The sequence below is a fragment of the Lemur catta genome, chromosome 9 (genome assembly GCF_020740605.2).
Source record: "Lemur catta isolate mLemCat1 chromosome 9, mLemCat1.pri, whole genome shotgun sequence".
In the NCBI taxonomy this organism is placed as follows: Eukaryota; Metazoa; Chordata; class Mammalia; order Primates; family Lemuridae; genus Lemur; species Lemur catta.
In genome coordinates, this window is record NC_059136.1 from 1,808,747 (window position 1) to 1,834,679 (window position 25,933).

Consider the following 25,933-nt stretch of genomic DNA (forward strand, 5'->3'; position numbering starts at 1 on the left):
TAAGGCCATGACCTTCCAGGCTCTGGTGCTCACAGGGGAGCCGTGACAGCTCTCGGCTGGGCACCCAGAACCGGCCGGGCTCGGGGACCAGCTGAGGAGGAGCTGATAGAGAACTGCGCTTGGCACGGAGCGGGGGCCCGGCAGGCACCGGCTGAGTGGATGAGTGAATTCTAAGTCAGTTCAAGAATCTGATGAGGTTTCTTGCTGAGAAAAGGGGGGTGGCTGGATGGTCTTACTGGCACGGCTGTGGGATGCGCAGTTTTTCTAGAACACAGAAAGAGGAAGCTTCCCAGCCCCTTGACGCTGACCTGCCGTGTTTTAAAATTTGCTCACATCTTGGGACAGTTGAGAGACATCACCCCAGGACTCCAAGGTGGGGAAGCGGTTACCATGTAACACAAGGGAAATGCTTTCCTTTCCGAGGGGCAAAGGCTGAGGACTCGAATCTCCTGCACAGGAAACGGTAGCCGGGTCGCTGCAAAACGACGGGACCCTGGTCAGACTCACGAGACCTCTCTTACAAGGCAGGCGCTGGAAGCGCAGGTGAGGTTGCCCGGGAACGCTGGAGGGTCCCTCTCCGGATTGTGCAGCCAGACTGGAGAGAAAAAGGAAGTCGTGGGGCCGCCATGGCCCCTCGCTCGGATGACGCACCGCGTGGGCTGGGCCCCTGGGTGGAGCGGTCTTGCCGCCGGGTCTGGAACGAGGAGTGGAGCTGGGGCTGCTGCAGGACGGCCTGCGGGTCATCCTTCCGACAGCAGCGCGGCCCGGCCAGGCCTGCGGGCCGAGAACTCCCGCCTCGGCCTCGTGACGGAGGACAAGGCAGGCAAATGCCCAAGGGGAGGAAAAGGAGGCTCTTTCCTCCGCGTTGCCCGTGTAGACACGAACGCTCGCTCAGTTCGGTCACTTCCAAAGGGGAGTCAGCCTCGAGGCTGCAGATGTGGCCTGGGATGGGTCCCCACTGGCTGGGTTCACCGGAACGGGAAGGTCAACTCACAGAGGGGACAGAGAGGGAAAAACCACCAATTCAAACAGAAGATACACAAAAGGAATATTAAAATTATTTTTCCTTAATGCCTATCCCATTTTTAAACCATCACTTCCCAAGTTGACATCTTTCTAAGAGGAAAAATCGTGTGCAATGCTAAAGACATACGGGGGGTCTATATCAGAAAAATAAATTTAGGGGTCTGGGGCCTGGGTCTGAGGGGGCTCTAGGTGCTGAAAAGACATCGAGGACTGGTTTTCAGTGCTGGTAACGGTTCTCTGTGGCGGACAGGGACACGTGTCTCTGAGAGTGGCTGGCACCGGGAGGCTCTGGCGTCACGCGGTACTCGGGCGACTTGCAGTCCGGCGGCCGGGGCCACGCCAGCCCTGGTGGGGACGGAGGCAGAGGGTGGGCAGCTGCCTCTGGCTGCCGTTCCCAGAGAATCGCCGCCCCCAGCGGGTTTCGGGTGTGCCCGGCGCTCTGGTGTCCCGGCAGTAGGAGCTCCTCAGTGACTCACGGGAGTTCTGGGCCAACAAGTGACACAAGTGACGGCGTCAGTGGTGGAAGGTCTTCACCATCTTCTGCAGGTTGGCGTAGAACCCGGCCATGCTGCGGGGGAAGAAGGAGTCCACCACGTTCCGCGGGAGGAAGCCGCTGAGGTCGGTCTGGAAGAACGTGATCAGCTTGGTCTTGCTGGGCTCCCTGTGAAGTGACAGCAGAGCTGGGTCACGTGTCTGCGGCAGAGGGACCGGGACGGGCACAGACGGGCTAGGGGAGCCCGGCCTGGCAGAAACGGCCCGTCCATAGCGATCACACCCAATCCCCGCCCGGTGCACTGCCGGGGTCCCCTCCGGCCCCGCTTGTGTTCAGGACGGAAACACGTCCACGCGAGGACGCACTCCGCAGCCGCCGGGCAGGACTCCCCACACCCAGCCCCGAGAGGCGGCTTTCTGCTCCCTGATTCTTCCGGCAAATGCGTTCGGGGAACTCACTCTGTGCCGGGCCCGAGAGGAGCCAATGGGCGCTGCCTCCGTGTAGGGTCTGACACCCCCCGGGGGGTCTGGGCCCTTTCAAGGGGTCTGCAAGGTCAAAGCTATTTTCACAACAACACTAACATGAGTTTTTTCCGTTTCATTCTTTTGTAACCACACACTGGAGATTTCCAGAGGCCACGTGATGTGCGACATCGCCACAGACCGAATGCAGAGGCCGATACGAACTTCTAACAAACCTGACTCGAAGAAATTGGCAAAAATGTAAAAGCCTTGCCACTCTTTTCACTATTTTTTGTTTTGAAAGATATAGTTACTTCCCATAAAAATGCTATTTGTGTTAATATGTAATACATTTTTATTATGATATTAAAATAAATATTTAAAGGGTTTCTCAGTGGTTACTGTAAAGACATTAAATAACAACAGCTACAACCCGCCTGAGCAAAAGCCCTCAGTCATACTCTAGGGTGTTGTGAAACCTTAGGCCGGGTTTTTGAGAACTGCTGGTTTAGGGAACCGACAAATAATAACTTGAGCACACGTGAGGGGACTTTGCCCGGGAGTGGCAGGTGCCCAGAGCGGGGAGGGGCAGGGTGCCGGGCACAGAGCCCGGGCTGGGAGGCGAGAGGCCGTGTCCTGCCACCAACCTCGGCGTGGCCTGCGGCACCCAGCTGGCCTGGGCTCGACCTCTGGTGTGAGGGCGATGAGGGGCCAGGCCACCGGCAGAATCGGATTTGGCAAGGGGTGCACGTAGGTGGAGACAGGACACAACCGGGTAGGGACATGCGGGGCCTTCACTGTCACCACGTTCTCTATGGCCAGGGCAGCAAAGGCAGTGCGGCTTTGCGGAGGCCTCCTGGCATCTTACTGGAACGGGGCTGTCGACAGCCCCAAAGCCTCATCAGGAGCCCCGGTGGCACCGCACCTGCCCATCAGGTATGTCCTGGCATCACGCAGGCGACAGGCTCGGAACTGGAGACCCTTTACAGCCCCTCCCGCCCCCTCCCAGCTGTGCAGCCCAGGCGGCGGCTGGGACCTCCGCAGCCGGGGGCCTCCTCGCACCGCAGGGCCCGGCGGCGCCGCCCGCCCTGTCCCCCGACCCCCGTGCCGGGCCGCCTGCAGCCTCGCCGCCTCCCAGCCGCGTCCTCTCCGGCTTGGGGACATGCGCGGGTGAGGGGCATCCGAGTCAGTGACGTGTTCCCCCGGGGGGGGGGGCACCGGGCTTTGCGGGAGGCAAAACGCGTGCGAGGCCACGCGGGAGGGGGCGACACACGGGGGCCGTGGTGAGTGGCGGCTCTTGCATGTCGCATCATGTGACAATGACAGAAAGGGCAAATGCGGGCTCAGAGGACAAGGCGGGATAACGGCACCGCTACGTTTGTGATAGGACGTCACGGGATCTCGCGGACAGCTCGGCCCTCGCCCTGCGCACAGAGCGAGCGCGTAATGACGTCACGACGCCGCGGCTGCACGCAGGCTCCGCCCCGCCCCGGCCTGGCGCGTCCCCACTGCCTGTGCTCTCGCCGGCCCCCAGTCCAGGGCCACCGCGGCGGCCAAGTCCGGGGCCAGAGAGTGACCTGCTCGAACCCTCCCGCGGGGACGTCCCGTCTTCCCGCAGGGGAGCAGCCGCCGCGCCCCGGCCTCCCTCTGCCGTTCCCTGGGCGCCGCCCCTGCCCCCATCAGGGACGTGACCCCTGCCCCCATCAGGGACGTGACCCCTGCCCCCATCAGGGACGTGGGCCCTGCCCCCATCAGGGACGTGGGCCCTGCCCCCATCAGGGACGTGACCCCTGCCCCCATCAGGGACGTGGGCCCTGCCCCCATCAGGGACGTGACCCCTGCCCCCATCAGGGACGTGACCCCTGCCCTCATCAGGGACGTGGGCCCTGCCCCCATCAGGGACGTGGCCCTGCTCGTTCCTCCGCCAGGGTCGCCCCTCTGCGGACAGGCCCAAGGCGCCCCCAGTTTCTGCGCTGCTCACCTGCCCTGTCGGGGAGACCCCCCAGATGACTCACTCCCACCCTCCCTGGCTCCAGTTCGCTCCACAGCATTTGACGTCTGGTCGCTAGGAGTGTGGCCGCCTGACAGAGCTACCGGCATCTGTGTCCTGTCTCTCCTGCCCCCACCGGAGTCTGAGCTCCAAGCTCTGGGGAGAGAAGTCCGCATCCGGGCCAGGAGCAGAATCCGGAGCCAGACGGCCGCGTTTAGATCCTGGCTCTTTTATTTCCTAGCTGTGTGATCTTGGGTGAGTTACTTAACCTCTCTGTGCCCAGTGTCCTTATCTAAAAAAGTGGGGATAATAACAGTGCCTTGGGGTTTTATAAAAATGAGAATGGGTTAATTTATATAAAGTGCCCGGCACACACCAGTGCCGTGTAAGCATTTGCTGCTGTTGTTATTGTTAGTGTCGAGTCTGCAGCGTCTAGAACAGGCCTGTGTTCCCAGAATGCTCAGGGGACACTGGGGTGGAGCTCAGAGCTAAAGGGCAATCCTGGGGCCACGCTGCGGGTCAGCCTCAGCGCTGAGCTCGTGTCCCCACCGTCACGGCCAGGTTTTACCAGGAACCCTGTGCGTAATGAATCACCTGAAGGCCACTGGTTTATCCTGGGAACCACCCAAGTTGACAATGAGAGAAATTCCAGCTGTGGGTGTGCCCTGGTGTGTCCTGCAGGCCCCGTACGGACGCCAGGAAGGGACAGGGCCATGCTGGCAGCACCGTCCCAGGGAGCGGCCTCGGTGCTGCAGGGTCTTGGTAGGCCCACACCCAGCACCTCTGAGTAACACCCTTGCGAAGCTGGCTTTTAAACCGTGCTGTGAATGAGTTTTCTTAAACATAATAATATTTTGAGTTTGAAAATAGCATAGCTGTGCTCCAGCGCGCGGCGCGCGCGCGCACACACACACACACACACACACACACCCTACCTGCACTCAGTTTAGTCCCCTTGATACACGGGTGCCCCTGGTCCCCTGGCTGGGGCGAGGTCACTACACCTCTGCCTTGTGTCCTTGTCCTCCCACCTGGCGGGCGGGTGCCAGGGCCCACCCCAAATGGTGCCAGGTCTGACGGGGAGGAGTTCACAGAACGAGAGCCAGAGCCCTTTCCTCTTGGGGCAGAAATGCGGGCAGATATACCGAGGGCCATCGTGCCCCATGCCAGGTAGCAGAGGGGATGACGTGGACTTGCAGATGGGGTCATGGGGGTCCCACGAAACCCAGCTAATGTGGGGCTTTTAACGTAAGTATTGGCTCTGCCTGCTGTCATCCGCTTGACGGGAAACAGTTCACGTTCGCAGTAAGGCTTCCTGCTGCTGCAGCCCGGCTGTCAGAACGACACTCCCACAAGTCCTCCCCAGGCGCCAGGTGCTTCCGCGCCTCGCGCCACCGACACGCACACGTGGACGGTATCGAGCATCAAGGCCTAGAGCCGTCAGGCGTTTTCACGCTTGTGATCACAAAGTGCCCCTTTGCACAGATGTCCCTCGGGGAAGCCACGCTGGGTCTGAGGCTCGTCCCCCACTGCGGGAAATGCTCCTTACCCTGGCAGAGGCTCACAGAAGCAGCCGCAGGGATGGTTAAATCCTCTCACAAAGCCTGGCTTCGGGGGCCATGACGGATGCTCCACGTGGGTGGCTGAAACACAGCACAGACGGCCAGTGAGCCGCAGCGTCAGAGCACCGGCCACGGCCACTGGGTGCCACGGGGAACGCAGGGCCACCCTGCAGCCTGGAGTCGGCAAGGGACTGACGCTGCACGGCCGTGAGGTCCCTTTTACCCCCACCCCACGGCCCTTACACTCCCACACTCACACTCACTCACTTACACTCGCACACTCTCACACACTCTCACACTCACATTCACTCTCATACACATACTCAGACTCTCACACTGACAGTCTCACACTTGCACACACACTCACACACTTGTACACTCACACTTGCAGACACACACACACGCAGACACACACACTTGCACACTCACTCATACATATACATGCGCACACTCCAGCAGACAGCTTTCCCAAGCCTGCCAGCATATGAGCAGAAAGAACAATCCATTATGCAATGTTTGGGGGTGGGAGAAGGCAGGTACCCCTCTCAAATTTCAGCCAGAGAGGTGTGGATGTAGCCAACTCCCCCACATGGAAGACCCAGAGGCACAGTAGGGGCCGTGGGGGCAGGGGCAGGGGCTGTGGGGGCAGGGGCCGTGGGGGGCAGGGGCTGTGGGGGCAGGGGCCGTGGGGGGCAGGGGCCGTGTGGGCAGGGGCAGGGGCCATGGGGGGCAGGGGCTGTGGGGGGCAGGGGCCGTGGGGGGCAGGGGCTGTGGGGGGCAGGGGCCGTGGGGGGCAGGGGCTGTGGGGGGCAGGGGCCGTGGGGGGCAGGGGCCGTGGGGGGCAGGGCCCATGCGGGCAGGAGCTGTGCTCCCCGCTGGGCAGGGAGGGAGTGGACAGTGCCCCGACCCTCAGGAAGAGGCTCCCAGGGACACAGTGAATCGCTGCACACTAAGCCTTGTGCCACCCGACTACCCAGCGTGTCTACGGCACAAACCGTGAGCCTCAGCAGGAATGAAAGGGGTGCTGACAAAATCTGTGGCTTAAACTAGAATTATTGGCATGTGGAGTCTCTGGCCTCAGACCCCCAGGGCACAGAACCCCCCAAACCCGACAAGGGAAGGCAGGCGCAGAGAAGGAGCATGCTTTCGAGCTGCCTGGCCTTCCATGAGGAGCAGGGGGTGCGGGAGAGGGAGCCCAGCACCCCGGGGAGGCCGCACTCACCGTTGGAGCTGATGGTCCCGTCCTCGTACTTCCTGACCAGCACCAGGTCCACGAAGTCTCTGGGGGAAATGAGCTTCATGGCGGCCGAGGGGGTGCAGGTCCTGCTCACAAACAGCGTCTGCCAAAGCAAAGGGCGCGGCTGCTCCTGTGGGCCAGACACCTCCCTGCCCCGTCCCGCCCCAGGCTCGGGAAAGGAGTGGCACTGGCAGTAGGGTGGTGACAGTAGGGTGGCACCGTGAACTGCAGGGTCCACAGTGGGGCTTCTCAGGGAGAGCCGAGCGTGACGGAAACACACTGTCTGGGAAGTCGAGGGCTGGCCGTGGCTGTCCAGCTGCACGTCAGGGCCACGCTGAGCTTACGCCTCACAACAGACCCTAAGAGCTGCCACTTATGGAGTAAGAGCCTGGCTGGAACGAGCTCTCAGCTGTCCCTCAAGCCTGAGAAATAGGCATCAGCAAGCCATCTGACAGATGAGGAAACTGAGACCTCAGAAGATTAAGGAATTCAGCACAAAGTGCACGGTGGAGATGGGATCTGGGGGGGCAGGCTCCAGGGAGACCCAAGGGAGGCCGCTCCTTCCTAAGGCCGACCCTGCACTTGCTCAGCCCCCCCAGTGCTGAGCTGCCCAGCTCTCTGGTTTCACCCTGGTCCTGGCCCTGGGAGGGCGCACGCTCCCCCTCACCCAATCTAGGATGTCCCAGCAGTCCACTCTCTCACTTTGTAAACCAACCAGGGACACCCCAAACCTGCCCTGTGCCTATCCCACTACCCACTTCCTGCGGGAGAGCAGGGCCCAGGTACCCTCAAGGTGACAGTGGGGAAGTACAGGACAGGCCTGTGGTGGGACAGTCCTGGGAGAAGTCTGGGGGCAGGTGGGAAGAAATTGGTAAAGGCCTCTCCCTCTTTGCCTCTGCCCTCAGGTAGTCAGACTCCGCACAGGAGTTGCTGAGAAACCTTTTGGCAGGGACACCTTTGGCCTTGGGGAATTAGTCTTCAAGCAGGCATGCCATGCCCGGGGCACCCAGCACTTTCCAGTGGTGCACTGCGGATCAGCTTCCAGATGACTCCACGCCATGTGTCCTTCCTAAAATGACCCGCCTGGGAACAGGCTGCACTTGCATGCTGGGTCTCTTCGCACTTGAAGAAAAGCAGGGCAGACCACCACCCATCTAGAATCATCCTCCCATGAATTTACCCAGGGTGTAAAATCCCCCAGGGTACCGAAGGGACAATTACGAATGCTGATTGCAATATTTAATCAAGGCACTCAGTACACGCTGGTTTTACAATTTCGTGTTTTTCCCTTTCTTAAACATATTCCAAAGCTTGGTGTTAGACACAAGGCAATTTTACCATTTCTAAATTCTGATACTCTATGGTAGGAATAGTAGCAGCGATGAAATTTAAAAAAATAATAAATATACTGTTTTCACCCGATTACTACACTCAATGCATCTTTCCTGAGGGATAGTATTTGGAGACCAAGATGAAGAGGACTTTGGAAAAACATATTGAAGGTAGCAGCCCATGTCATACATGTAACAAACTCATGGTGTGGCTCTGAATCCCATCCATCCATCCATCCACCCACCCACCCAATCATCCATCCATCCACCCAATCATCCATCCATCCACCCAATCATCCAACCATCCATCCATCCATCCATCCACCCACCCAATCATCCATCCACCCAATCATCCAACCATCCATCCATCCACCCACCCAATCATCCATCTATCCAATTCACCCAATCCATCCATCCATCCACCCAATCATCCATCCATCCATCCAATCATCCATCCATCCATCTGTCCATCCACCCAATCATCCATCCATCCATCCATCCACCCAATCATCCATCTATCCATCCATCCATCCACACACCTATCCATCTATTTATCTACTATTTTAGAAGTTTAGAACTACAATATTTGAGATCTGTCAAAAATCATGCTAAAAAATGCCAATCTGCAAGGAAGGGGCTTTTCTACACATTTTCACCATTTCACTGAATGATAAGGAACTACCATTTGTCAATTTCTTCTTTGCTGTTTTTGTAGCCTGAGCTCACCAGAAGTCAGCGCTTTCTCTCCTTTTTACAGTTAGGTCTGAGGAAAGTTGTATCTTTCTAGCAGGAAGTCGTATCTTTTTCACGGACACATGAATTAATTAGAAAAAAACAGTTCTCATTCATCTCATCCATAGGTGCAAAATATTTTACTTTTTGGGTTTAACATCTCTTCGTCAAAATTCATAATGTAATCATGTTGTTTTAATGAATTACAATCATACCTCAATTTTTTTTAAACAATTAGAGTCGTATGGTCATAGGAAATAAATGATTTTTTTAAAAATTAATTTCCATTTATATGCATGTTTATGATGCAAGATGATGACTTTCAAGAATAAACAGGTATCATATTAGGGATAAAATTCAGAGGACTTCGTGGAATGGAAATTTAAGTTCAAGGAAAATAATTATATACAATTTCTGACAAGGAAAAATTTGCTCATGTATTTTTAAAACGGGTGACAGTAAATTAAAATTCATATATTATTTAGATACATCTAAAAGAATGATGTCATTGTTCAAGGTTGACAGACTAATTACAAGTCACAAATGACATACATTGCAACTTAGGAAGATTCAGCTGCCAGTGAAGTTACCTGTCAGCTGGACATGTGGGCTGGTACATCATTTCTCAGAAATCTGCTGGAGGGACATAAGCAGGAAGTTTGGAGACTAACTGGGGTAGGGCAGGGTACGGGGCCACTTTGGACCGACACTGGCCCGGCCCCCAGGGAGTGGGTGCCAGGGATCCAGGTCCGGTGCTGCCCGGTGCAGCAGCCCACACAGGGGACAGGCGTGCTTCCCCACGGACAAACCAGAGCGCCCAGAGGAGAGGAGAGACCCCACCGGCATCAGCCACCCAGCCCCACGGGCAAGCTGACCACGGGGGGAAGTGCAGCTTCCACCACGGGGAAACCAGAAGTCAGCGCAGGTGAACACCAGCCACCTGCCGTGCTGGCTCCCTGAGTGAGTGAGGTGCTTGCAAAGCAGCAATGAGAAAAACACGTCACTCCCGGGGCCTCTTAGGGGTCGGGTCATCAGGACCCAGAGGCGGAGCTGGGATGCAGACAGGGTCAGAAGGAGGTTCTCTGGCTCCTCTGGGAGGTGGCGCCAGTGGAGGTGGGGAGCCTGGGGGTCTGGGGTCACCAGCCAGCTCTCGACTCCCCGGAGCCACCTGTTACCTGTGTGCACGTGGGCACACCTGGGCACACCTCTGCCTCCGTCAAACTGGTTCCTGCCCCCGGGGTTTCGGTTGAAGCGCTCTGAGCTTGTCACGTAGTGTAAAGTGACTCAATAATGACAGCGCTTGTCATGGAGCAGCCCAGGTGTCACACAGTTTTCTAGGCCTTTCATTCTCTCCCATGCCCCACCGTTTTGAGACACAGGAGTGCAAACATACTAAAAGATGCAGCCACCTTTACCTTTGAGAAGGAAATTCTATATCTGGCTCTTGCGTGACGTTTTGAAGGGCATCAACCCATGTCTCCTCAACTTCAATCATTTGTGTATGATTATCTGCATATTACCTTTTCTTTTTTTTGCTATCTCTGGTATCTTCTATCCTATTGTTCACTTAATATTGTTCTCTAAATGTGCTTACTTTTAAAAACTTAGGTAAATTAGTTTTACAAGGAAGTTATTTAACTTAGCAATGGAAAAAAGAATCACTTGGCGTAAGTTATAGGCAACTGCAAAATACACACACGAGGGACTGCTGGGTTCTCGTTCCGAGCCTGGGGCCGCTGTCTCCTTCGTGCACAGCAGGTTGGCAAGTGCTGAACAGGCCTCAAAGGCACCTCAGACTCTCTTTCAAGCTACCAAAGAGACTAACGAATCGAAACAGGGGAACCTCCTCACTGTGCGATTCAATTTCAGCTTTGGCTGTTATGAACCTAAAATCACCTTTTGTACCCCAGGAATGTGTGCCCCAGCCTTCGGGAAACAGTGGCATAAATTCCTGCGATACTGAACTAAGACACAACAACGATGTGAGTCCTTGGTCAAGGCTGGGCCTGGCTCCCGCCGGTCCAGACTCAGGTTTACCAGGTGACAGCTACTGCTCGAGGCCTCACAGTGCCATCTGCTACACACCCGAGAGAGGGGCCCGTCCACAGATGTCGAAATCAAGACACCATTCAGATCGAACAGCTCAGCAAGGGAACTTTCTTACTAGTTTTGGTTATGACTTTTTTTCCCCCCTGAATTTCCATAATCAAAATGAGGTGGGATCTTAAAGCCACAGAGGACACGGGGACAGACGCATCTAGACCCCCACTGTCTAAGACGGTAGCCACCAGCTCCATGGGGCTATTTTAAATTTACATTTAGATGAATTAAAATTAAATAGAATTAACAATTCATTTCCCTAAACTAACCACCTTCAAATCCTTCTCACAGAAAGTTCTGCTGGACAGTGCTGGTCTGCGTGGCGCAGCCCACAGCTGGCAGAGAATCCCGATCCATCCACCGGGGCACTCTCAGTTCCTGAACACGGCCCCATCAAGGGACAACATTTCACACTGGAGCCGATGGGCCAAATCCGGGACCGCGCAGCATCCTCAGAGCCCAGGGTCACCTGTACTTCCTCATCAGCTGCTACGTGGTCCTGGCTCTGTCTAGGGCTTCCCTGCCTCTCCGAGTCCTGCTGCTTCCTCCCTGCACCTGGGCCGAGGCTGGGCTTGAGTGTGGCCTGCAGTGGGCAGCCTGTGTTTGCAGGGAACCGCCCTTTGCCAAAAGGGGCGACAGGCCCCCTCCAGAGGGGACACAGGTGACTGCAGCAGGACCCAGACACTGTCCAGGGATAACACGCTTAGAAAAACTTACATCAGTGATGCTCTGGATAATTTCAAAACTGGTCACATTCTCATCCCACTTCTCTCGCAGGCCCCCAGCAGCTGGCTTCACACAGTCCCACACCTCCTCCGGGGTCCCCCACACAACGCCTTCTCCTCGGTACCTGGAGCACGAAAAGGAATTTGATCCCAAGGCATCAGTCGAACTTGTTCATCTTGGGATTGAAACTAAGGGCTAGGGGGTGGGCCATGCCACGTCTGTTTAGGACAGGCTTGCGGACGCGGGGCCAAAACTTACTGCCCCCATCCCCAGGCCTCGGGGAAGGGAGGGCAAGCTTTCACAAGAATGTGGTCTGCTGGGAATGACTGAGTGAAAAACAGAAGTTAGTGCTTTTCAGGAAGATAATTGGCAAGTTGATCACAGGTTGCTAGGGCTGATTGGAATCTTACAGGAAGCAGATTCGTGGAGACACCAGGAAGGGCGTGACGTCTCCCACAAGGTTTGAGCCAGGCAGGCACTTACAGGTTCCCTGGAAACTCCGCAGACGGCCTCCAGGAGACTGAAACTCCGCTCTGTCAAAAGGCACAGAACCACGCAAGTTTAGGGCTAGACGTGCTCCCGAGTCACTGGCTCAGTCCTCTGCTCTACAGACGAGGGGCCAGAGGCCGCCCCAACCTGTGCCGGGCAAAGCCCCCCACGACAGAACGCCATGGCTGACTCCAAGAGCTGTGGGTGGCTTTCCAATCACCTTAAAAGCCGCCACACATTTTGCTTCCTTCTTTGCGAGCAAATTTAGGGCTATTTCTTAAAAATCATAAGTGTCAAGTAAGCAAAACTGTTCCCACGCCACCCTCCAGGGACGAGGAAGAGAGGGGTTCGTGCTACAAGGAACAGAGCAAACGCTTCGGGATCTGGTGCTTCGGATTCGACCCAACCACCCTTCACCAGCCAGGCGACCTGGGCAAGTCACTCAGTGAAAGGGACAGACCCTGACCCCCGGGGTCACCGTGAGCACAGCGGGCCCAGGTTTTTGGTAAGAAAACACCCCCGTGGAATCCCTTTCACTTTGCCCCGGGATACTGGGGTGCACAGAACAGCGTCTGGGATTTTGAGGTGCAGGAACGGCGGGCAGAGGAGGAGCCTGTGGGCTTCGGGGACCCCTCCCGCCCAGCTCCCCACTCACGCCTTCCCGGCACGTCTCCCACCCCGACGCGTCTCGCCGGTACTGGAGCATCGTCCGCGCCACAGCCTCGCCCATCTCAGCGGCCAGCGCCGGGTCCATGGCGCGGGGAGCGCGGGCTGCGGGGTCGCGGGCGGCGCGCACGGTGGCGGCGGCGGCGCGAAGCTCCGGAGACCCGAGAGCCGGAGCCCCGCCCCTGTCTCCGCCCCCATCCGGCATTGGTCCATCCCCGTCCTCTGGCCCCGCCCCGGGCCCGCATTGGTCCGAGCTCTCCGACGAACCCCGCCCCGCCCTGAGATTGGCCGGGCCGCAGGCGCCAGAGCCCGGCCCAGCTGGCGCGACAGCGCAGGGGCGGTCCCGGGCGCCCGAGCAAGGTCCTGTCCTGCCGCGTCCGGCCCGCTCGGGTTCGGGCCTGGGAGGGGCCCTGGAGCGCCGCGACTCAGATGGCCGGTGGCAGAGACCAGCTGGGCGGGTCACGGACGGCGTGGTGGGCGCGTGAGCAGCGTGGACTCCCGTCCCGCCGGCGGGCAGGGTGCGGTTTGCCCCGGAAACGACCCTCGAGGGTGCTGCTGCGGCGGGAGGGGAGCGCGCCCGGAGAGTGGGGCCAGTGAGGAGCTGCGGCCACCGTGGGACACGTGGGGCCGGGTGGGGACAGCGGGGCCGGAGAAGAGTGTTCCGGACGTGGAACGTGGGGTCTCGGCGCCGGACCGGAACATGGAGGGTCCAGGAGGAGGCGCGTCACGACTTCCCCCTTGGCCGGGCCACCTGGCCGCTCACCTGCGACGGGGAAGGGAGAGGCCTGGGGGACAGGGCGAGCTCGGTTCCGGACTGAGCTGGCGGCCCCGAAGACGGTGCTCCTGTCCCACGTCTGGACAGGACGGGCCTGGCTGAGAGGTCCCTGAGTCCTCTGCATCTGGTGGGCTTTGTCGCGGGGAGCGAGCGGGAGACAGCCGCAGTTTTCCTCCGTCAGCGCCCTAAGCAACTGAATAAAGAGCTCAATGCTCACATCTGTGTGTTTATGTGCTTGTTTTTGTTCATTTTGTGTTCATTGGTTTCCTTCCAAGTTTTGAGGGAGTGTCTGGAGGAGCGGTGCGAACAAAATGACCATTTCCAAGTCCCCGTTAGACGGGGCTGCCAGGCGGTGGGGGAGGCCGGATGGGGCCGGTTAGAGGCCGGGAGCGCCAGGTCCACGCCAGTGTCACAGGTTATTCACGGTGTGCTTGGGGCAGGTCACAGAGCCTCCCTGAGGGTGTGCTCTCTCCCAGGAGAAATGGGACGATGATGAACGTCCCCGCGTCCCAGGGAGAAGCAAGTGAGTGATGCACATAAGGGCCTGTAGGAGCCATGAAAGAAAGACTGACAAGTTAACCACATTTAAAAAATGAAGAACATTGAAATATCACAAAAAAGCTAGATAGTAATCTGAGAAAAAACTAGGACGTATTTTAACCAAAAGCAAGTTTTCTTACTGAATAAAATGCTCTTGCAAAGCGTTAAGAACTTTCAGGCCCCTTTGTTATAATGCAACAGGCCTGTTCAGTACCTGGCTCTGTGAATCAGCCTTGTCCTTCCTCGATAAACTTCCTTTCTCGCTAGCCTTGCTTTGCGTGTGTCCGGTCATTCTTGAGCCCAGAGCTCACCAAGAACCAGAACGGACAAGACTGCAACCGGACGTAGGGGCCAGGTACCCACGCAGGGCTCCCAAATCTAGGCTGAGCAGCACGGGGACAAGGCCTGCAGTCCCAGGGTGCTGTCATTAAGTAACCCCTGCGGAACACCACTGAGCCCAGCACAGACACAACAGGGGAGATTCTCACAACTGGAACCATAAATGTCCTGTTTCAAAGCCCCTCTTTAAAATATAGAACAAGGAATAAACAATACTTAAAAGTATTTTGGCACAACAAAGTGACTGTAATCAATGATAAGTTATGGTATACTTCAAAATAAACGAAAGCGTGGAACTGGAATGTTCCTGACACAAAGAGATGTTAAATGCCTGTGGTGACGGATACCCCACTTACCCTGATTAGATTAATAAACATTGTATGCCTGTATCAAAACATCACTCGTACCCTATAAAGATATACAACGATTATGTGCCCATAATACTTAAAAATAAAAAGGAAAGAAATTTTCAGACAACCCTGTAGACAAAAAGAATGCATTAGACATGGATTTTCCACTTTGTGGAAGAATAAATTAACATGGTTAATAAAGATATAAAAAGATGCAGAACTTCACTCATAGTTAGAGAGTACAAAAGTAAAACAAGGAGAGACTTTTTCATCTGTCTAATGGACAAACAGGAAGAGGTTTGTTAATACCCTGTATTGGTGAGAGTGTGGAGAAATAGTTGTTTTTAGACATTGTGGATGAGAGTTTAAATTTACTCAAACTTCTGGGAGAAAAATAACAGCATATATTAAAATGTTACTCTCCTTGTTCTTTGACGCAGCAACTCCTACAGAAAGATGCGTAATATAACATTGATCTTACAACTGGAGGCAACCTATTCATCAATATATCACAACAAACTTACAGGCTATCCATTCAGTGGAATATTATGTAGCCGTGAAAATAACGTAGCAAAGGTGAAGGAAGCTGGGGCTGGAGCCAGGAATGTTCAGCTGCACCGGGGCACAGGCTGAATCTGGCAATGCGAGTTGATAGGAGCAAACTATTCTAACCAAGAGTGGTTTACTCTCTGTAAAGAAAATGAATGAGAGTTAAAACTTAGCTAAATATTAATTAATTTCTTACCTTCTCCCAATAAAATGTTTTAGATATGTACCGACAGGGAGATGCTCATTTTATGCACACACACACACACACACACACACACACACACATATATATATTGTCAAAAAATGCCATTTGAAGGGCAACAGCACTGTGGGTAAGAAAGCCAGTGCTCAAGTCAGATTGCCTGGGTTCAAATCCCAGCAGCTCCACGTACTGGCCATGACCTTGGCAAGTAATTCATCATTCCAGACCTTAGTGTCTCTTTTGGAAAGTGAGCAAAATAGTAGCACCAACTCATAGGGTTGACATGTGGGTCAAATGATTTAATAAATGAATAGCAATTAGAAGGGAGCTTGGCATACAGTAAACATTTATATATAATATCATATATATGTTTTATTATATATGCATTTACGTTTGAGTAAGAAAGGAAAATAACTAGAGACTTGCTTGTATTTGTTTATATGTTTATGTAGATGTATATTGCATATATATGTTTAGAATATTCACTTTTTAATTTTTTTTTTTTTTGAGACAGAGTCTTGCTCTATCACCCAGGCTAGAGTGCAGTGGCCTCATCATAGCTCACTGAAACCTCAAACTCCTGGACTCAAGTGATCCTCCTGCCTCAGCCTCCCAAGTAGCTAGTACTACAGGCACGTGCCACCTCACCTGGCTAATTTTTTCTATGTTTTTGTAGAGACAGGATCTCACTCTTGCTAAAGCTGGTCTTGAACTCCTAGACTTAAGCAATCCTCCTGCCTCAGCCTCCTGAGTAGCTAGGACTACAGGCATGCACCACCACACCCAGCTAATTTTTAAATTTTTTGTAGAGATGGGCTGTCTCTATGTTGCCCAGGCTGGTCTCGAACTCATGGCCTCAAGCGATCTTCCAGCCTTGGCCTCTCAAAGTGCTAGAATTACAGGTGTGAGCCACTGTGCCTGGCCTAGAATATACACTTTTAGAAAAGTATAGAATAAACTGTTAACAGTGGAGAGTAATGCCAAAGGACATTTCATTTTAAATCATCATATACTGTTTAATTATTTTACTTACGTGTAGGACATTATAAATTTAAAAAAGGCCTCATTAAAAATTCAATGTGGAATATTTCTATAAAGCTCTAACTTGAGACCCTCTCAGGCCGGGGTCTATTAGAATTTTAGAGGGCATAAAACACTGTGAAAATGAAGCTGAAGGAAGGTAAACCTTGCTGTAGAAAGTGACTTTTCTTAACCATCAAACATTCAGAGATTATTGCACTTGTCAAGACAGAGCATGGAGCATGGGCTTAAAAATATTTTTAGCACTTATAAAAGCCTTTAATCTTTGCTCCCAGGAAGTAGGAAGTCCTGGGTATACAAAATATTTGAAGAGGCAAACTGTTTGTCCCCACGGCCTGTGACAACCTGGCAACAGGAGAGGGTGGGGTCGGGCAGCTTTGGAGCAGGCGCTGCTGCGTTTTGCGGCGGGAGGCGGCACAGGGTGCAAGCAGCTGGTGGGAGGAGGGCAGGAGGCAGCTGCCCATGGGAAGCTGTGGGCGCTGGGGCAGTGACTTGTTCTGCCATGTGCTGGAGGCTGCAGGTCAGAACCGAGGGGAAGGAGGGGAGGGAGGGAGGACAGCCCTGGAGATGCACTGATCCCTCAAGGTCCATAGGCCTCTGGGTCACCCGGTTGTTCACATCAGACCTGAAGTTCAAGTTGAATTTTAAATCGGTGTATATGAGGGTAGGAAGCCCAGTAGCTTCTAACCCAACTGTGAATAAACTGTAGAGGGGACGGGCCGAGTGCCAAGTGCTCCAATCTTTAAAGACCCTGAATAGAGCAAGTGTCTGTTCCCCACCTAGCCGCCAATGAAGAGTCATGTGCATGTGACTAAGTTAGCTCAGCTGGCGCTGTGCAGATCTACATACCTGCACAGGCATCTGTCTATTGTTTACTTAGCTACAGCTCACGGTTACTCAGCACTTCTTGCCAGCGCTCTCCTTTGCGCTTCTCCTGTACTGGACCACTTGTCCCCCGCAGTGGTACCACGGCACCAGGAGGCAGAGACGACCACCTGTATTTTGCAGGTTGAGAAAATGAGGATGAATATCAAGCATTGGTGAGGCCGTGGGAAAAACGGCGGTCTCACCTGCTGCGGAGCGAGTGTGCGTGGGGGTCTGGATCCGTGACAATGGGCATGCTCGGCCCCCGTGAGCTAGGGCTTCCCTTTTAGGAGAACCAATATCCACTTCTGAGTACACTGGCACAAGGGCCATAGAAGACACGTGAAAATGTTTAGTACATTAGGAGCAGAGAAGTAGAAATGATTTCAATGTCCATCAGTAGAAAATCGATAACTATTACGTAGTTTATTCATATGATGAAATACTATCCAGCAGTTACAATAGGTGAGTCTGATCAATGCATTTCTTAGATAGATCTCAGAAACATAAACACGTGCAATGAAACGTGCAGTATGTACATAAGTAAAATGTGCTCACATACTGCTTATGGATGCTTATATATTTACACACACACACACACACACACACACACAACATACGTAACTATGAGCAACAGACCCAATGGATATGCTCCAAACCCTTGGTAGTGTGGGGGGAATGGGACTTAGCGTGAGGATGAGAGTGGGCTTTGATTATATCTCTAATATAATATTTTCTTTACTACCACTACTAAAATGGGTAGGTGGGAATAAAATAAAATTTCTGTTTCAACAGTTGTTGACCCTCACAGGGGGAATATTGGTGCTGGTCACACTAGCATTTGCACTATTCTGTGTCTTTTAAGTTTCTCCAGGTTGAAGACATAACTAACCCACAGCAAGCGGCAGGGGCGGGTGAGCTGTGTCGCGCACTGAGAGGCAACACTCGCGCGTCCCACCCGGCTGTGCACGAGCAGCTCCCACGCTTCCTCGGGAGCGTCTCCGGGCCTGCTTGTCCCCAGGTGCCAGTGCGGTGCCTCCCCACTCCCACGGGTGCCTAGAGCAGGGCCAGCCTTTTCCAAAATATGTCTCGATGTCCCAGGAAGCTCAAGGCCACAGTCCCAGAACCAGGCCCAGGGGAGAGAACCCTCTTTATGGACCCTGTGCGTGCTTCTGTCACCCAAGGCTGTGCCCACGGCTCTGCAGAACATGCAGTCCTGAGTCATTTGAAAATATGTGCACTCCTTTGCACAAACTTGGGGAAGCGTGTTAATATGTGTGTGGTTTTAGAATGGCACTATTTATACTGAACTTTGCTTCTGATTAGAACTGGTGATAAATCTCGGAATATAATCCTGTGACCACGCCGTTCGTGATTCATTGACTAGCACAGTCCGTCCATTCATTCGTCCACCCGTTCACATTCAGCTAACATTGATTCAGTGTTTGTGGCGGGCCTCCAAGGGCGCCATCCCGTTACACGTGCCCCGCGTCGTCTCCGCCCCTTGAGTATGCAGGCACCTGGGAGGATGCTGAGACTCTACTCCCAGACATGGTAAAGGCGAAGTGATTTTGAAGATGTAATTAAGATCCCAATCAGTTAACTCTGAGTTAATCAAAAGGGAGATTTTCCATGTGGGCCTGACCTAATCAGGTGATCCCTTTTTAAAAGAGGGTTGAGGCCTTCCCTGGAGAGAGAGGCCTGACACTGAGGAGACTCTGGCTTGCTGGCTTTGGAGGCAGAAGCAGCCATGCCGTGGAGGGGCTGTGGGCAGGGAATCGTGGGCAGGGAAACGTGGGCTGAGGCCTCCATCCTGGAAAGGCAGGGCAACGACTTCTGCCAACAATCACAGGAGCTTGGAGGAGGACTCGAGCCTCGGATAAGGTGCCAACTCTGGCTGATGCCTGGGCACAGGCCTGTGAGACCCTGAGTGCAGGACCTAGCTCAGCTGGGCCCGGACTCCTCACCCACAGAACCTGTGAGATGATAACTGTGTGTTCTTCTAAGCCACAAAATCTGTTATGCATCAGTAGAAAGTGATTACGGTGTCTGTGATGTGTCGTTACTGGGGATGCGGAAATGAATGAAACACCATCCCTGCTCTAAGGCAGTCTGGCGAAGGAGGCAGAAATGTCAAGAAGACACAGTTTAGAGTGACAAGAGTGATCACGGAAACATGAATAGGGCGCACTCCTGGTTACCATGGGAGACTGAGCACAAACTGCCGCCCAAATCCTGTGTAGTGTCTGTAAAGGGACCAGAGGCTGTCAGCCGATGGAGGCGAAGGGGTCGTGGAGACGGGAGGGCCGTGCTGCTGCCCACTCTGGGCATGTGGCCGGGCGGTGCGAGCCCGGCACCTTCTGTGGCTGTGAATTCCTGCCCCCCACGCATGGAGGCAGCCCTTGGTGTAGGAGAAAATGAGGTCAGGACACAGGAGGAGCAGAGCAGAGAAGTGGGAGCCACGTTCCTGGTGTCTGATCCCTGGGCTGCAGCTGGGCCGAGGCCGGCTTGGCCCCCAGGTTTTGTTTTTCCTTTAAACAGACCAACAAACCTTGGGGGAAACCTCGGGTTACTTCCAGCCTGAGTGTCCTGGCTAATGAATACAGACAGAGCAGCAGACAGAGCCAAACGAGCTCTCAGTACATTCCAGTCGCCCTTGCCATTGCTGAACTGATGACTCCTACAACCGAGCATTGCGACATCCTTACTGGCAGCCTCGTGAGTCCCAGGTGCTTATCAGGGAGGGCTGACTTTCGTGTGTCGAAAGAGAGCATCGCAATCCAGCAGCTCACTCATACCACCAGGGACAAGCACAGACGTCGCGGGCGAGGCCTCCGCAGTCTGGATGAGATGTCTGGCTGGCCTGTGACTCATGCCCACGGAGAGGAGGCAAAGAACTTCAGTTTTCTTGAAATAATGGCCTGATGGCTTCTGTGTGCTGGAAGCGAGGGGACCCACAGGCACCACCCCTTGCTTGCGGTTGTGGCCCTGGGACTCCTGAGGCCTTGGGCAGCCCCCGAGGGATGTGCCCTGACATGCCCACAGGTCTCACCCACACGTGTTCCTCGCTCCCCAGGGGGAGAGGCCATGTGCCGGCCCAGCCAGCCAGCAGGGGCCTGAGCTCTGCGCCTGGGACGCCAGGGAGGCCTAGACGTTAGAACAGATCAAGTTGTCTAGATCCAGCGCCAGCTCCGGCCCCGACTCGGCCTTCCTCCTGCTGGGTGGGCCCACAGCCCTCGGGAACCGGCCCTGGCTGTGGGTGACTTGCAGGTACTGGTCGGTGCTGCTGTTCTGCTGGTCACTGCTGGACGCTGCCGACATGGAATCAGACTCTGTGACAGGTGGCTCGAACCTGGGCTTGACCCTGGGCTTCAGAGGGTGCTGTGGGTATCGGAAGTTGCGGGAGCGTGGCCGTCTGTGCACATACATGGGCCTGTCTGGCTGACCCCCGAGACCGTCATTCCAGGACTGGTAGTGCACCCTTCCCTGGTGCTCCGGAGCTTGGGTCTGGCTCTCCGACCTCTCACCCATGTAAAAATAAGGAGCCCGGTGGAGGTCCGTGAGGGAGCGCAGGGGGAAAGATCGTTTGGTCAAATCTCTCCTCGGCCTCTCCTCCTCTTCCTCACTCAGCTGTGGAGAGCGGGGCTGGGGGGGTACCCAGGACACATGTGGTCGCACGTTTCTGGGGTACACCTCCACGATGTCACCTGCGGCATCAATCTTGAAATGTCTTTCTGGCCAGAAAGTTGGATGGTTTTTCTGGTGAGAGTCCCGTTCGCTAATGATATAGTATCTGGGACTGGGGGGCCTGGGACCCTGTGCCACCAAGGCCGAGTCCCCGGGTCCCTGGAGGGAAGCGTCAATTTGCCGAAAGTCTTTCCGGAAAAGAGGCTCTGAGTGGACGTCCTCCCTGTGCTTTGAGAACGTCACAGGTGTGCGCGATCTGCCCTTGCGAAGGTCCCCCGTGCTGGCGTAGAGACCGCGTGGGTACCTGCAAGACAACGGTGGCTCAGCAGCCACGGCCAGGGTCCCGGATCCTCGCACCTGAGCACTGCGGGCGCGAGGGCACGGTGCCCTCACCGTCGTCGCCAGGCCTGGTAACAACGGCTAATGTGAGTGCTGCGGATCGTGTGCGCAGAAACATTCGGGGGCACAGTGCTATCCCTCCTCCCTGCCAAGACCCCACAGAGCCGGGAAAAAAACTCAGATAGCAAGATTTCAAGTTCTTTGCTAATTAGTGATTGCCTGTAAAAAACACCCCCAAAATGAGCCCCTGCATTTTATCTATGTGGCTTTCACCGTGCTCCATTCAGACCAGGTATGAACACATCCTCCTCCGAGTGAGTCCGGGCCAGGGCGGCTCCGTCTCCTCCATCCTTCCCGGCGCCCAACCTCCTTAAAGGAAGCAGGACTCTACTTTCTTTTTTTCAGCCTTTCTTTCGCACAGGACTGAAACAGTTGAGCCCACACAGTGCAGGGATGACCTTGCCGAGAACCCGACCAGCAGGGGCTAAAGCATGGAGACCTTGCCAGTGACGTGGCCAGTCTGGAACTAACGAGTAAAGATAGACAGTTAAGAAGGAATTTTCCGCACGTAGGCTACGGAATGTTTATCCCGGTTTGGCCGGAATGTTGGCTTACAGGTTCATGGCAGGTAGCCTGGGAGGAAGAATTTGTCCTGTGTGATAAACTTTGACACCCCCTTCCCCACTGCCTCCTGGCCCCCGTGGCCTTCTGGAAGAATTAGAATGTGCGGCCTTGGCCTCCTGAAACTGCGGAGGCCTTCAGACCCCAAGAGCTCTTTAGCCCACACATGCTGTGGCCTCGGGCCCGGGCCGCAGCGGTTCCAGGAGGCCAGGTGTCCCTCCGCGCTGCAGGGGAGCCTCACCTGCGAGCCTCGCGCCCCGGCCTGGATTTGGAGACTCCGGGAAGAGGGGAGCTGGGAGCCCTGGGCCCCGGTCTGGGACTCTGGGGCACGGACTGGGCGACCGTCTCCATCCTGCTGCTCTTGCTGCTCACCGAGTCGAAGCTGACCACATTGCCATTGTTTTGGGGTGTGGCCGACTGTGCCGAGGACAGCTGGCTGACGCGATCGCTGTCCTTTGGAAGCCTTTTGGCGCTTTCCTCCTGGGTCTGGATTCGGGCTGCAGGGAGAGGGAGGACTGTGAGGAGATGATCTCGTGCAGGTGACACACTCAGCTGAGGGGGCTCTGAGAGGTCCGTGACTTCCAACGGCTGGTCCACAATCAATTGGTTGCACTTGCAAATACGCCTAAGCCATGGGCAGTAAGCATTCCGTCACCGAAATCATTTCATCCCGGAAAGGGTGCAGGTGAAGCCAAACGCACCCAGGCTGTGCGGGGCACCACGGGACGGACACGCCCATGGGGGAGCAGGAGTCTGACAGCTCTGGGGCTCCGGCTCCTCATCTACACCGGGGATATAATAAAGCTTATACTACAATGGTAGTTTTGGGGGAACAGTTCACATGACATTCTAAAGCAAAGATGTGGCCTTAAGCTGGAAGACGAACCTGGGTGATGCTACTGTTGTCCTGAGAAAGCCCAGGTGGAGCCCGGGTTTGGAAGATGACGGAACTAAACTATGCTTGATCCACAGATAACCCCTGACACAGCGGGGTTCATAGCGTGAGCCACCGTCATTGTCCTTAGTCACTGCGGTTTACAGGCTTCTCTGAAAAGCTGGCGGGGCAAGCAAGACCCTCAGGCCTCAGGGCTCCCACTCAGGCCTTGCCCTGGAGGGGGCAGGTCCCGTCCAGTAGCGCAGCACTGAGAGGGTGGCCCCGAGCCTTGCTGGGCCCATGCTCGGTCTGCGCCAGTTCCATGGTGCCTGACGAGCCTTCGGCTGCCGGTGCACTCTGTGCGTGGGTCCAGAAAGCGGACCTTTGAGCTGCACCTGCCCACTGTCCTCTCTCCAGGCCACTCCATGCTGTCATTCTTTCTCCCCTAATGAGCCTGGATGGGACGAGTTTGCCCAGGTGCCGCTGCAGACCACGAGAAGGGAAGGTGTGCTCTCAGAGAGTCAGTGGGTGTGGCTTGGGGACCTAAGAAGCCGGACCCCCGGGGCAGGGTCCTGGGAGGGGATCTTGCAAGGAAGCCATGGGCCACCCAGGGGAAGTACACAGACGTGAGCCTGAGAAAGATGTCCTTAGGGGTCTTTTCCAGGTTCATGTGCTTCTTTTTCTCTCCTACCTCAAAACTTCCTTCTGATTTTAGACATATTTGGGGGTTATTCACAAGCCTGGATATGATGCAAAAATTGAAGATTTAAACCAACACTTATTTCCCTAGATTTTGTTTTATGGTGCCTAGTTAATTATGAAAAACCACAGGTTATGAGGAATTTTTATTGGTAGAGTTCCTCAAACTACCTTAAACTGCTAGACTTCTAAATGGCCACTCACTGAGACATCAGGTCTCTGCATTTTTTAATACTTACCTTCGACCATTTGGGCAACCTTTTTCTTATCTTCTGATCTTGCCTAAAATGTAAATGAAATCATGTTTGTTTTGGATTCAGAAGGAAGCAGTAACAAATATTATTTTGGGGGGGAGGTTTATGTGCCATAGCTCTTACTGTGGACCGCCACCGAACTACCTTTGTCCCCTGAGGACACCATGCTCTGGGCTCGAGGCTGTCATTTGAGTGAATAAATGCAGATCCCTGAGAGCTAAAGTTTCATGCCTGACGGGTTTTGTTTAGGGACAGCTAATTGACAGACCGTGTTTCTATTCTAGTTGGCCTGAGTCATGAATAAAAGACTATGAATCAGCAAAGCTGGAGATGTGTGCTTCCACCAAAATGCCCTTTGCAGCTATAAATGTATTTCTGATTTGACTTTTTATGACACTAGTTTGTGTTTCTTTGTATGAATTGATAGTCATGGGAGTCTGGGTTTATTTTTTAACTGAGAAAGGTGGAAGGAGTTTTTTTGTGTGGAGGTCTGGGGCCGGCTGAGGCAGTCGAGGATCTGGGGTGCACAGGGTGAGGAGGCACTCATTGTCGGGGTTGTGGAAGGGCAGGGTGGGCAGGCCCCGAGACAGCCTCCTTCCATTCTGCACCTTGGTGCCTCCCTGGCCTCGCCCAATCCAGGAGAAACTGGAAGGTTTGGGCAGTGTCTGCTGTCCTGACTGCTCCGATTTGGCCTTGGCACCCAGGGTGGGAGAAGGACAATGACAGTCAGAGTCTACAGGCTGAAAGGGGCGGGTCTTTGGGTACAAACAGTGCTGTTGGGCTCAGATGTCCACACGGACAAGGAGTGGGACGGGCCCTTTCCTAGGGCCTGCAGAAGTGCCTGGCACACGGAGGGCTTCATGTGGCCACTGGAGGGGCCCTTGGAGAGGAGGGAAAACAGGAGCAGATTGTTCCTGGCACATGTGAACCATCCTGGGTGTTCTTAGAAACAATCCTAGGAGATCTTGGTGGCGGTGGCCTTGGGCCACAGTGGGTGGCCCAGAGTCACAGTAACTTGCAGACGTGACCCCACTTGCATTCCCGAGCTGGCCCGGTCTCGGTCACCACAGCAGGGTTCACGTGATACTTGCGTTTTGGATCTGCATTCTGAGCTGGTGGTTGCTGAGCTTCAGAGACCGCGCGATGCTCTGGAGGTAGTAGATGAGCAGGCTAGGACAGAACAGTGGGACAGTGAGCGCCGCTGCCAGCTCCTGGCTTTGGATGTGGCTGCCCACCGACCCTCCACCAAGGACAAAATGTACCAGCGAGTCCTCAAGCCAGTGAGCAGGAAGGGGCTGTTCCCTTCTTCTCCCTTCCCACAGCACCCTCTGACCCAGGGCTCTGCCCTGGAGACCGCGCTAGGAAAGGGCAAAAACGGGAGAGGCATTCGCAGTGTGTCCCGCTGTGAGGACGGCATCCACTGGCTTTTATTTTATTTTTTTCCTTTAAGCCAAAACGAGCCAAAGCTACTCAGCTGGGTTATGAAGCTCCTTTGCAGGAGTATTTACCTTTCTGGAGAATAAGGTAACCATAGTAACGGCGTTCAAACCCATTGTAGGGGTCACAGGCATCGATCACATGCTGTTGGTGGATCAGTAAACACCCGGGTGGCAGTGGAGCCTCCCTCCCAGCCCCGCTGGGGCCCAGTGGCGCTGTCTCCACAGCACTGTGCTTCGTGTGACTCTGCTGTGGGACTCAGAGTCCCTGCTTAAACACTAGGCTTCGTAAGTGATTTTTGGAGGAACTAATAAATTTTATATAGTTATTGGAGAGCGACGTGTTCCTGTCTGCCAGACACATGCACGTGCCTGCAGAGCTGGCGGGCTGGTACTCACAACAGCAGCAGCACCGCCGGCAGGATGACCACAGGGCTGCTGATGTGTCCAACCACGGAGCCGAACCACGCGGGAAAGTCCTTCTCAATCGTTTCTGACACGATGTCATAAATTTTCTCCTGTCCACTGTGAAACAGAAAACATCCCTCCA

At 54.7% G+C, this 25,933-nt stretch overlaps 2 protein-coding genes across 3 annotated transcripts in view; both read right to left on the reverse strand.

Annotated features, from left to right (window-relative positions):
- Positions 1-1,036: 1,036 nt before the first annotated feature.
- STARD5 (StAR related lipid transfer domain containing 5) lies at positions 1,037-12,948 on the reverse strand. Of its 2 annotated transcripts, XM_045561422.1 has the most exons (7): positions 12,803-12,948; positions 12,142-12,191; positions 11,650-11,782; positions 6,755-6,872; positions 5,520-5,613; positions 1,503-1,687; positions 1,037-1,371 (listed from the first exon to the last, which is right to left on the reverse strand). In XM_045561422.1, the coding sequence occupies exons 1-6, from the start codon at positions 12,899-12,901 to the stop codon at positions 1,540-1,542; spliced, it is 642 nt and encodes a 213-aa protein (XP_045417378.1). In that variant the 5' UTR covers positions 12,902-12,948; the 3' UTR covers positions 1,037-1,371; positions 1,503-1,539. The 2 variants fall into 2 exon arrangements, with proteins under 2 accessions (XP_045417378.1, XP_045417377.1); XM_045561421.1 differs by having other exon boundaries at positions 1,037-1,687.
- A 7,555-nt stretch (positions 12,949-20,503) lies between these two features.
- Positions 20,504-25,933, reverse strand: part of TMC3 (transmembrane channel like 3) — a 34,045-nt gene continuing 28,615 nt past the window's right edge. The window contains exons 18-22 of the mRNA XM_045560589.1: positions 25,783-25,908; positions 25,039-25,117; positions 23,933-23,975; positions 22,362-22,617; positions 20,504-21,464 (exon numbers count right to left, since the gene is read on the reverse strand). Of these exons, the coding sequence (XP_045416545.1) occupies positions 20,621-21,464; positions 22,362-22,617; positions 23,933-23,975; positions 25,039-25,117; positions 25,783-25,908 (1,348 nt within the window). The 3' untranslated portion in view covers positions 20,504-20,620. The remainder of the gene's footprint in view (positions 21,465-22,361; positions 22,618-23,932; positions 23,976-25,038; positions 25,118-25,782; positions 25,909-25,933) is intronic.